The 11,847-nt window shown below is 39.8% G+C and overlaps 1 protein-coding gene across 11 annotated transcripts in view; it reads left to right on the top strand.

Annotated features, from left to right (window-relative positions):
- Positions 1 to 369: 369 nt before the first annotated feature.
- Positions 370 to 11,847, top strand: part of LOC123759626 (uncharacterized) — a 53,889-nt gene continuing 42,411 nt past the window's right edge. For 8 of the 11 annotated variants that reach the window (XR_011225556.1, XR_011225559.1, XR_011225552.1 and 5 more), the window contains exons 1-5: positions 370 to 435; positions 7,084 to 7,297; positions 9,220 to 9,381; positions 10,848 to 11,026; positions 11,644 to 11,847. The exon at positions 11,644 to 11,847 is cut by the window's right edge and continues 45 nt beyond it. Coding sequence is in view for 2 of the 11 variants with exons in the window: in XM_069316926.1 (XP_069173027.1) it covers positions 9,276 to 9,381; positions 10,848 to 11,026; positions 11,644 to 11,847 (489 nt within the window). In the remaining 9 variants the exon portion in view is untranslated. Of the gene's footprint in view, positions 436 to 6,061; positions 6,102 to 6,326; positions 6,343 to 7,083; positions 7,298 to 9,219; positions 9,382 to 10,847; positions 11,027 to 11,643 lie in introns of those variants that run through there. The other 3 variants (XR_011225558.1, XR_011225555.1, XR_011225553.1) reach the window with 3 other exon arrangements.

Here is an 11,847-nt window from a genome sequence, read left to right as displayed (position 1 = left end):
ATTCCAGGGACCTGCCCGAAACGCCACGCGTACTAGTGGCTGTACAAGAATGTAACAACTCTTCTATATATATCTAAAAAAAAAAAAAAAAAAAAAAAAAAAAAAAAAAAAAAAAAAAAAAAAAAAAAAAAAAAATGAGACTTGAGACTGTTCGATGAAACTTGTATCTGGCATAATTAAAATCTTAACTTAAATAATTCGTTTGTTAGACAATATATGATATTCAGATGTACAAATTACTTTAGAAAGGCCTATAATGCATATAAATATTAATTTACACATTCCAGGCGCTATACGCCAGAAATTTCAATATGGCGTTCAAATAATTTTAGGCAGGGGGTCTCTGGGTCGGTTGGACGCTACGGGGTCATCCACTACGACCCCGGTCAGTCGTCAAGACGCAGCCGCGGCGTGAGGTGCGTCGCTCCCGTGTAGGTAAGACTGATATTTTTTTTTTTTTTTTTTGCAAATATATCTGAGTAGTTGGGAGGTACGCATGAATATATAGTCTACCTCCACCTACAATGCTTAATGCATTATATATTTGTTCGCTATTATAACATTGAGTTTTGTAATGTTTCGAGGGTCATTGTTTCCGTATTTTTTTTTCATCCGGGTTCTGTAGTATTCAAATGTTTGCATTCCACTAATGTTAAATAGTCTGTCGTCTCTCGGATATTGTGGAAGATTTTGAGGATCATGATTTGCCAACATTATATGGGTAGGATATTATGTAGAATTCACTTCCCCATTGTTAAACTACCCCGTCGTCAGGCTAGGCTCGTTAACGCGGCGGTCGTTTCCCCCCCCCCCCCCCCATCCCAAGACGCATTTATTATCGACTTTCATGTACTGTGTATTAAAAATAGTTTTTATCGTGTATAAACTAATTTTATATTCTATAATTAATTAGGCGTATAGTAGGTTCGGTATTTAGGTTCTGTTGGCAATTATTTTCGCTTGAAGTATGTGTAGGGTGAAGCATTTACAGTTGCCTGTCCTCAGGCCAGGCTCGCCTACGCCGCCGCCCGACCCAAAGCCGCATTCATTAATTTTATCGCTGTGAATTCCGAATTATTCTCGCGTATAAGGTAATATTATTTCATCAAGTTAATAGTTAACAACTAAGTTTAGTGACAAGCGACAGTCCAATGTACAAATACTGCAATAGTTTAGTTTAGTTCATTTATTATGCACCCCATACCCATCTAGTGGGTGGTAGTGGAAAGGGTTACAGAGGCACATAATGGGTTCAGGGACTGAACCCCACAATTTTTCTTTTTATTTATTTATTTATTTATTTTGTGTGTGGTGGGGGAGGGGGGAGATATATACAAGAGTTGTTACATTCTTGTACAGCCACTAGTACGCGTAGCGTTTCGGGCAGGTCCCTGCATGGAATACGATCTCATTTAGCTAAGCAAGTTACAATCTTAATACACAGTTTACATTTGGCCAGGTCTACATCAGCAGATAATGAGAATTTCCAGAGATACTTGTAACAGAGTCTAAGCCGAGCAGTAGTAACATCTAGAAGTCTGCTGATAATATTGGATGATCCATAGATGTGTGGCTCCTCTTGCATGATAGTATGATACTACAATAGATTTTTTTTTTTGAGATATATACAAGAGTTGTTACATTCTTGTACAGCCACTAGTACGCGTAGCGTTTCGGGCAAGTCCTTAATCCTATGGTCCCTGGAATACGATCCCCTGCCGCGAAGAATCGTTTTTTCATCCAAGTACACATTTTACTGTTGCGTTAAACAGAGGCTACAGTTAAGGAATTGCGCCCAGTAAATCCTCCCCGGCCAAGATACGAACCCATGACATAGCGCTCGCGGAACGCCAGGCGAGTGTCTTACCACTACACCACGGAGACTGCTATAACTACACCACGGAGACTGAAGATGAACAACTTCCCAACGGGAAGGAGCAGGGACACCCCTCCGGGAACTGAATTTACCTGAGGGCCACTAACACTAGTAGCCTCGATGAGGGCAGTAAGCTGGCGGCTTGTCAAAGTTCCCTTTATTTGTCCTGAATCTTTTCCAGCTGTATTTTAAAACCCAGCAGGTTTGGCGTTTACTGCTTCGGCGGGTAGGCGGTTCCTCTGGTTTACAACCCTGTGGGTGAAAAAGCATTCTGGCTTGTTGAGTTTGAACCCGTTGCTCCTTGTTCGTGTAACATGTGATCTTTTGAAGACATTGTCCTGATCGACATCCTCCAAATTGTTTAATATTTTAAAGATTTCTATGAAGTCCACCCTGAGCCTGGTTTGTGGTGGTGTTAGCCCTGTGGCCCTCAACCGTTCCTGATACGACAGATGACTAAGCTCTGGTATGATTTTTGTCGTAAGACATAGCTCCATAGCTCTGGTAAGACATAGCTCCAGAGCAGCTATGTCTTTCTGAAGATGAGGTCTCCATGCCTGGATGCAATAATTCATGTAGGGGCACACCAGCTACAGTCTAAGTAGACCTAGGCGTGCGGTTAAATAACTGATCTGGGTCCGGTTAAATAACTGGTCGGAGTCCGGTTAAATAACTGGTCGGGCTCCAGGGGTGTCACTTTGGGCTTTGGGTTGTGCATGGTCAGGCTTCGGTTCGTGCATGGTTGTGCTTCAGCGGTTGTTTGTGTACTAGTGCACCAGGTTTGTTTGCTAAGGGTCGATCTATGTTTATATGTTTGCTAGAAATCTGGGTTTATTTTTTTGTATATAGTTCAATTGTTTGCTATGGCTCCATAGTTGGTTTCTAGGGCAAGTGGAGGGTTTTAGGTAGCACTAAGAAAATTTTTGTTTGGTCGACCTAGGAATGGAGTTTGGTTGTGCTTTGGGACTGTTTAGCTTGGTGGGGGTTGGATGAGATGTATACTTGCTAGGCTTATGGTTGCACAACTGGTCGGCGTCTGGTTACACAACTGGTCAGGCTTCGGTTACACAACTGGTCGGGCTCCGGTTAAATAACTGGTCGGGCTCTGGTTACACAACTGGTCGGGCTCCGGTTAAATAACTGGTCGGGCTCCGGGGGTGTCACTTGGGCTTTGGGTTGTGCATGGTCGGGCTTCGGTTCGTGTCTGGTTGTGCTTCAGCGGTTGTTTGTGTACTAGTGCACCAGGTTTGTTTGCTAAGGCTCGATCTATGTTTATATGTTTACTAGAAATCTGGGTTTCTTTTTTTTGTATATAGTGTAGCTCAATTGTTTGCTATGGCTCAAGAGTTGGTGTCTAGGGCAAGTGGAGGGTTTTAGGTATGGCTAAGGAGATTTTTGTTTGGTCGAGCTACTAATGGTGTTTGGTTGTGCTTTGGGACTGTTTAGCTTGGTGGGGGTTGGATGAGATGTATACTTGCTAGGCTTATGGTTGCACAACTGGTCGGGGTCTGGTTACACAACTGGTCAGGCTTCGGTTACACAACTGGTCGGGCTCCGGTTAAATAACTGGTCGGGCTCCGGGGGTGTCACTTGGGCTTTGGGTTGTGCATGGTCGGGCTTCGGTTTGTGTATGGTTGTGCTTCAGCGGTTGTTTGTTTACTAGTGCACCAGGTTTGTTTGCTAAGGCTCGATCTATGTTTATATGTTTGCTAGAAATCTGGGTTTATTTTTTTTGTATATAGTTCAATTGTTTGCTATGGCTCTATAGTTGATTTCTAGGGCAAGTGGAGGGTTTTAGGTAGCACTAAGAAAATTTTTGTTTGGTCGACCTAGGAATGGAGTTTGGTTGTGCTTTGGGACTGTTTAGCTTGGTGGGGGTTGGATGAGATGTATACTTGCTAGGCTTATGGTTGCACAACTGGTCGGGGTCTGGTTACACAACTGGTCAGGCTTCGGTTACACAACTGGTCGGGCTCCGGTTAAATAACTGGTCGGGCTCCGGGGGTGTCACTTGGGCTTTGGGTTGTGCATGGTCGGGCTTTGGTTCGTGCATGGTTGTCCTTCAGCGGTTGTTTGTTTACTAGTGCACCAGGTTTGTTTGCTAAGGCTTGATCTATGTTTATATGTTTGCTAGAAATCTGGGTTTATTTTTTTGTATATAGTTCAATTGTTTGCTATGGCTCCATAGTTGGTTTCTAGGGCAAGTGGAGGGTTTTAGGTAGCACTAAGAAAATTTTTGTTTGGTCGACCTAGGAATGGAGTTTGGTTGTGCTTTGGGACTGTTTAGCTTGGTGGTGGTTGGATGAGATGTATACTTGCTAGGCTTATGGTTGCACAACTGGTTGGGGTCTGGTTACACAACTGGTCAGGCTTCGGTTACACAACTGGTCGGGCTCCGGTTAAATAACTGGTCGGGCTCCGGTTACACAACTGGTCGGGCTCCGGGTATATAACAGGTCGGGCTCCGGGGGTGTCACTTGGGCTTTGGGTTGTGCATGGTCGGGCTTCGGTTCGTGTATGGTTGTGCTTCAGCGGTTGTTTGTGTACTAGTACACCAGGTTTGTTTGCTAAGGCTCGATCTATGTTTATATGTTTGCTAGAAATCTGGGTTTCTTTTTTTTGTATATAGTTCAATTGTTTGCTATGGCTCAAGAGTTGGTGTCTAGGGCAAGTGGAGGGTTTTAGGTATGGCTAAGGAGATTTTTGTTTGGTCGAGCTACTAATGGTGTTTGGTTGTGCTTTGGGACTGTTTAGCTTGGATGAGATGTATACTTGCTAGGCTTATGGTTGCACAACTGGTTGGGGTCTGGTTACACAACTGGTCGACCTTCGGTTTCACAACTGGTCGGGCTCCGGGTAAATAACTGGCCGGGCTCCGGTTAAATAACTGGTCGGGCTCCGGGGGTGTCACTTGGGCTATGGGTTGTGCATGGCCAGGCTTCGGTTCGTGCATGGTTGTGCTTCAGCGGTTGTTTGTTAAGGATCTATGTTTATATGTTTGCTAGAAATCCAGGTTTCTTTTTTTTGTATATAGTTCAATTGTTTGCTATGGGTCAATATAGTTGGTGTCTAGGGCAAGTGGAGGGTTTTAGGTAGGGCTAATAAGTTTTTTATTTGGTCGAGCTAGGAATGGACTTTGGTTGTGCTCTGGGACTGTTTCGCTTGGTGGGGGTTGGATGAGATGTATACTTGCTAGGCTTAAGGTTACACAACTGGTCGGGGTCCGGTTACACAACTGGTCGAGCTTCGGTTACACAACTGGTCGGGCTCCGGTTACATAACTGGTCGGGCTCCGGGGGTGTCACTTGGGCTTCGGGTTATGCATAGTCGGGCTTTGGTTCATGCATGGTTGTGATCCAGAGGTTGTTTGGTTCGTTCATGCTAGGTTTGCGGTTACACAACTGGTCGGGCTCTGGTTACACAACTGGTCAGGCTCTGGTTACACAACTGGTCGGGCTCCGGTTAAATAACTGGTCGGGCTCCTGTTACACAACTGGTCGGGCTCCGGTTAAATAACTGGTCGGGCTCCGGGGGTGTCATTTGGGCTTTGGGTTGTGCATGATCAGGCTTCCGTTCGTGCAAGGTTGTGATCCAGAGGTTGTATGGTTCGTTCATACTAGGCTTGTGGTTAGACAACTGGTCGGGCTTCAGTTACACAACTTGTGTGGTTCCGATTGCATTACTCCAGGGGTGTGACTTGTTGGGGTTTGGGTTGTACATGGTTGTGCTCCAGTGGTTGTTTGTGTACTAGTGCTCCAAGTTTTTTTGCTAGGGCTTTATGTTTATGTTTGCTAGAAATTTGGGTTTCTTTTTTTGTATATAGTTCAATTGTTTGCTATGGCTCCATATAGTTGATTTCTAGGGCAAGTGGAGGGTTTTAGGTAGCGCTAAGATTATTTTTGTTTGGTCGGCCCAGGAATGGAGTTTGGTTGTGCTCTGGGACTATTTAGCTTTGTGGGGGTTGGATGAGATGTATACTTGCTAGGCTTATGGTTGCACAACTGGTCGGGGTCTGGTTACACAACTGGTCGAGCTTCGGTTACACAACTAGTTAGGCTCCTTTTACAAAATATATACACACATACTAAAAGAATAGGGGTGGTAGGAGAAGAAAATATCAGAGTGTAAAGTAAGTAAAAGTAAATAGGTAAATATCAATATTTACCAGTCTCCGTGGTGTAGTGGTAAGACACTCGCCTGGCGTTCCGCGAGCGCTTTTTCATGGGTTCGTATCCTGGCCGGGGAGGATTTACTGGGCGCAAATCCTTAACTGTAGCCTCTGTTTAACTCAACAGTAAAATGAGTACTTGGTTGTAACAACGATTCTTCGCGGCGGGATCGTATTCCAGGGACCTGCCCGAAACGCTACGCGTACTAGTGGCTGTACAAGAATGTAACAACTCTTGTATATATCAAAAAAAAAAAAGAAAAAAGTGTTCAGTGAGGATCCACAAGGTCTTCTCCGGGTACTCTTTATTTTCTTCGAGGCTATGAGTCCCTATACTTGCACCAGAGGTGGTACCCATTTTAGGTTTTATATATATATATATATGTATATATATATATATATATATATATATATATATATATATATATATATATATATATATATATATATATATATATATATATATATATATATATATATATATATATATATGTCGTACCTAATAGCCAGAACGCACTTCTCAGCCTACTATTCAAGGCCCGATTTGCCTAATAAGCCAAGTTTTCATGAATTAATGTTTTTTCGTCTACCTAACCTACCTAACCTAACCTAACCTAGCTTTTTTGGCTACCTAACCTAACCTTACCTATAAATATAGGTTAGGTTAGGTTAGGTAGGGTTGGTTAGGTTCGGTCATATATCTACGTTAATTTTAACTCCAATAAAAAAAAATTGACCTCATACATAGAGAAAAGGGTTGTTTTATCATTTCATAAGAAAAAAATTATAGTAAATATATTAATTCAGGAAAACTTGGCTTATTAGGCAAATCGGGCCTTGAATAGTAGGCTGAGAAGTGAGTTCTGGCTACTAGGTACGACATATATATATATATATATATATATATATATATATATATATATATATATATATATATATATATATATATATATATATATATATATATATATATATATATATATATGTATATATATATATATATATATGTATATGTATATATTTACATATTTACTTTCAGCAATTTGGATTTGGATCTGGCAGCTCTGCACGCACGTCAGTCACGCACCAGCCCCGGCTGACAACGTGTCACCATGCTTGACTGACAGACAGGATGACAGCACAGGAGCCTCAGTGTTGCAGGTGCCGTCAGCCCTGGGGTCGTGCTGGCCCCTCTCCACGCTACTGCTTGATGGTCTTGTCTTCATTCTACAGTAAACTACACTAACTTGTAGGTACGAGTCATGTACACCTTTACCTGGATATACACATGTTTGGTCGCCAACTATTTGTTTTAAAACCTAACTAACCTAACCTAATGTTTACCCTGTTCAACCTAACCTAATGTTTACCGTGTTCAACCTAACCTAATGTTTACCCTGTTCAACCTAACCTAATGTTTACCCTGTTCAACCTAACCTAATGTTTACCCTGTTCATCCTAACCTAATGTTTACCCTGTTCATCCTAACCTAATGTTTACCCTGTTCATCCTAACCTAATGTTTACCCTGTTCATCCTAACCTAATGTTTACCCTGTTCATCCTAACCTAATGTTTACCCTGTTCAACCTAACCTAACCTTTACCCTGTTCAATCTGACCTAACCTAGGGTAACACAGCCTAACTTCACGATTTTCATTGGAAAACGAGCTTTGTCGAAATGTGTGTATGATTTGACTGTATTAGTCGCATCGTACGTAGATGATTCACTAGTGCATTTTAATACAGTATCTACCTAATGGCACCAAACCTAACCTAACCCAACTAACATAATTTATGTATCTTTTTGGTTTATGATACTGTATACTGTATATGATTTTGAAAGTCAGAAAACGAGTGTTGTCAAAATTTCTGTGTACAATTTGACCGTACACCATTTTTGTTGGTAACGACGTGGTCAAATTATTCATGAGCATTTCGCCAAAGTTAATTTTCTGTTAAAACAGTATATACAGTATTAGTATTGTTAGGTTAGGAGTTCAAGGATGCAGTTTCAGTCCAGTTGCATGCCCACCACCCTATTTTCTCATAGATTCAACACATTTTTGTGATTTCATTGAACGTGTATTGCCAATGGCTGTTGTTAAGCTTTGTTGAGTTACGTTAATTAGGTTGGGTTAGGTTAGGTAGATTTAAAATCCATTGGCAAATAAACTTGTATCCAATTCCAATATGCTCTTCTGACCATACCTACTTGCAGATATATTTTTATTTATATATACAGGTACTCTATACAAGAATTCTTACATTCTTGTAAAGCCACTAGCACGCATAGTGTTTTCGGCAGGTTCTTAATCTTAATTTTCCCTGGAATACGACCCGCCAAATTGTTTAACCACTTGGTACCCATTCTTAGCTGGGTGAACAGAGGTGTTCAGTTAATAAAGTATTGGCACCTAGTCAATCCTCCCTGACCAGGATATGAACCCAGGTCAAATCGCTTGTGAAGTTCGGGTCGAGTGTCTTACCACAGCTCCACAGGGACTGTTTTTTCTAGGTTTATAAATGTCATACACAACTTACATTCCTTCATAGTTTATCAAGTAACCTGTCGTCTTGAATTGTCAGAATGTCACTAAAAAATTAAATAATGATGTACTAAATTGCCCAAACCTAACATAACAGTGGACCCATGAATCAAAAATGGGTCAGCCCATCAATTTTGTGAGCCACAGTGATTTATAGTGCATCATATTTTGTCTTTGGAGATTTATAAATCAACATCTGATGTACTGTTCAAGAGGATAGGCCATGATCATCTTTACGGAAGCTCTGAACACATCCTCTTCATCCTTCTCTGTTTAGAAACCTTCCTCATTCATTCTAATTCCCTTGGGTTTTCAGTCATAACTCTAATTTTCTTTCACATACAAATAAAATGCACTTCTCCAACATAAAACATAGTATAGATAACATTGGTATATTGAGAAATTATGAGCCTTGTGCATTCAGCTACACAAAATGTGTGTGTTTTCTATGCTAGTCATACATGAGACCTTGTTCGACGACCGGGCCGCAGGGGCGCTAAGCCCGGAAACCACCTCAAGGTAAGGGATAGTATTTATTCATAAGTATTAAGTCACAAAAAGTGTGTTTTAGATTTTTCAAGTATATATATTTTCTCTTATTGTTTTGTTTACATTGGTTTCATTTTAGGGATCAGAAAAAGAGAGAAGTGAAGTGATATACAAGATAAAGTACCACTGACCATTATGTGGTACAAAGGATCGGCTCCCATAGAAGCTGCAAGAATTCACGTGTCGTCAATTGTGTATAAACTCTGGAGTGATAAACTAAAATTATCGTTTTGCTTAACAGGTTAGTTGATAAAAACATAAAAGGTCAGTAAGATCCCAATTATATACAGTACTAGGATGTGAACTTAAATTGCTTGAAATAATGCTGAATACTAAGAAAAATAGAATATGTTAAACGATAATGAATTTATTTAATTAATAATGCAGTACAGTAATATAGATGTACACTAAGAGATACATTATGTGGTGCCTTGTGATATGTACTGGCATTTTAAGGACCCAGATAGCAGGTTTAACACTCCTTCACATCCCTCTGACCCAATATGAAGCCTTTCATGGAGGAACCAGCCTGTCTTGTGTACAGTACTGAAGTCCTTTCCTTCTATATTTTCACTAAATAATTTGTTAAACACTTTAAATATTTTTTATTCAGGTTTAAAATTTTGTTAAATTAATTTAATGATTTATCTGTTGTCTACCTGTTGCTGGTTCCAAGGATCAATGTACCTGTAGCCCGGTCTCTGACCAGGCCTCCTGGTTGTTGGTCAGGTCAACCAAGTTGATAACAAAAATTGGAATACTATATAAATTATTTCACCTTGACAGACAAAATAGAAATAGCTAGAGTAATATTGTTTGTCAAGGAAAATTTGAAAGTGTCATACGATAGATTAAATAAGAGGTAATGTACTGTATATTGAAACAATTTGAATTATATACAGGACATTGAATCTGGATAGAATGGTAGGTAGATATATCTGGGCTGAAATATCCTGGTGACACATCTGCACTGTGGGCAATATAAACTTTAGCAAAATTAACTGCACATGAAGATCTACAAATTCTGAGGGACAGTAAAAAAAAATATTTTGAAAATAGTTTGTCTCCTTTTTTAAACCGAGCTCTATATTACAGAATATACTGGGTAAATAATATATTTGTTCAAGTGTTGCATTAAAATATATTTAGAGGTATTTTGGGCCCCATGTTTCCTTGTAACAAAGGCTAGTCTCTCGCTCATATTGAGCCATTCACAAGTTTACTGCAGAACATGTGACTTATACATGTTTGCCACATATTATATTAATAATAATAATTTTTATTCACAACAAGGTACAATGGGATTGTGAGGTTATATATGAGTGGTATCTTTACATTCTTGCAAAGCCACTAACATTATATAGTACAGTATAGCACAAGGCTTTCTTCTCATTGAATAGGAGTAGGCCAGCATGAATCTCTTGATATATTTTTTAGTAGAATGATATTATCATGATGGTAACTGTAATGTAGTACGTATTAGAATATACATTTTATATTCAAAATTGACGCGCTCTGAACATTGCATTAAACATGTATATTGATGTATACAAAGCTCATAAATATCTTTCCATATTGCATGTACACAATTGTTGAGTACTATTACATGCAGTTGTGTTAACTGACTTTCTTGGAACGTATACAAATTTATTCAAATGCCAAAATACAGTACACTATTTTAGTATTATTGATTTTATTTTCCAACAGATACAATGAAGCAATTTCAGAGGATTATGGCTCTGTTATTTGTGGCTGCAGTGATATATTTGATGTATCAACTGAACTTGAAAAGATACTTGTGGCGCAAACAGTGGAAAAATCCTCACCCATTGATTGAAGAATATTCTGTTTGGCCGTTGTTCAGCAGTAAAATCAAACGCTCGCAGGTGAGATGTTTCCTAAGTAGACGACGAGTCACAATAACGTGGCTGAAGAGTTGACACCCAACATGCACATCTGATTTGAAGAACCGACTTTTGGTTGCACAACTTGACAATAGTCCAGGATGGATTCAAAGGTTGTCAGTTCTTCATTTTCAGATGTGTGCATTGTTTTCTTTTATAGGGATTATTTGGCACCTTAAAGCAGATGATGCTGAATTTAAAGTAGCAAAGTGGTCAACACAGTTGGGGTCACAGCTGAAAGGTCACAGGTTCATTTCCTGCAGCAGGACAGACATTTGAGTACATTTTCTGTCACCTGATGTCTCTGTTCACCTGGCAATAAATATGTACCAGAAGTTAGGCAATAGATATTGAATAATGAAAAGTTTAAAATATCACACTTCAATTCATTATTTTATTCACAATACGGTGTATATAAACAAGCACTATCACTCCAGCACTCATCCACTCCAGCACTCATCCACAGCAGCACTATGTACATCATTTTAAAAGACAACGTATTGAGCACTACTCGTGAATTGTCATATAAATTATATAAAAATTGATTCACTTCCTAAAAATAACTTAAATTTATGTAAAGTATTTTATTTACTTTTTAGCAATGGTATACAGTTGAATGCTTTGGTGGGAACTTCTCGGACGATCTCGAGGAAATATTTGGTAGCCTTATCTCAGCATGGTCCGAGTCTGAAAATGCCGAATGTGCAGATATCTACCAGAAGTTTCTTACATTGTACGAGGTCCATGATCGCTATTCTGGCAAGATAAGTTTACCTGCACCCTTTGCCAAGAGAGTTAGTGAA

Source organism: Procambarus clarkii, chromosome 8 (genome assembly GCF_040958095.1).
Source record: "Procambarus clarkii isolate CNS0578487 chromosome 8, FALCON_Pclarkii_2.0, whole genome shotgun sequence".
NCBI classification, from domain to species: domain Eukaryota; kingdom Metazoa; phylum Arthropoda; class Malacostraca; order Decapoda; family Cambaridae; genus Procambarus; species Procambarus clarkii.
Note: the sequence above shows the minus strand (reverse complement) of the source record. Positions and strands in the feature narration are given on the sequence as shown.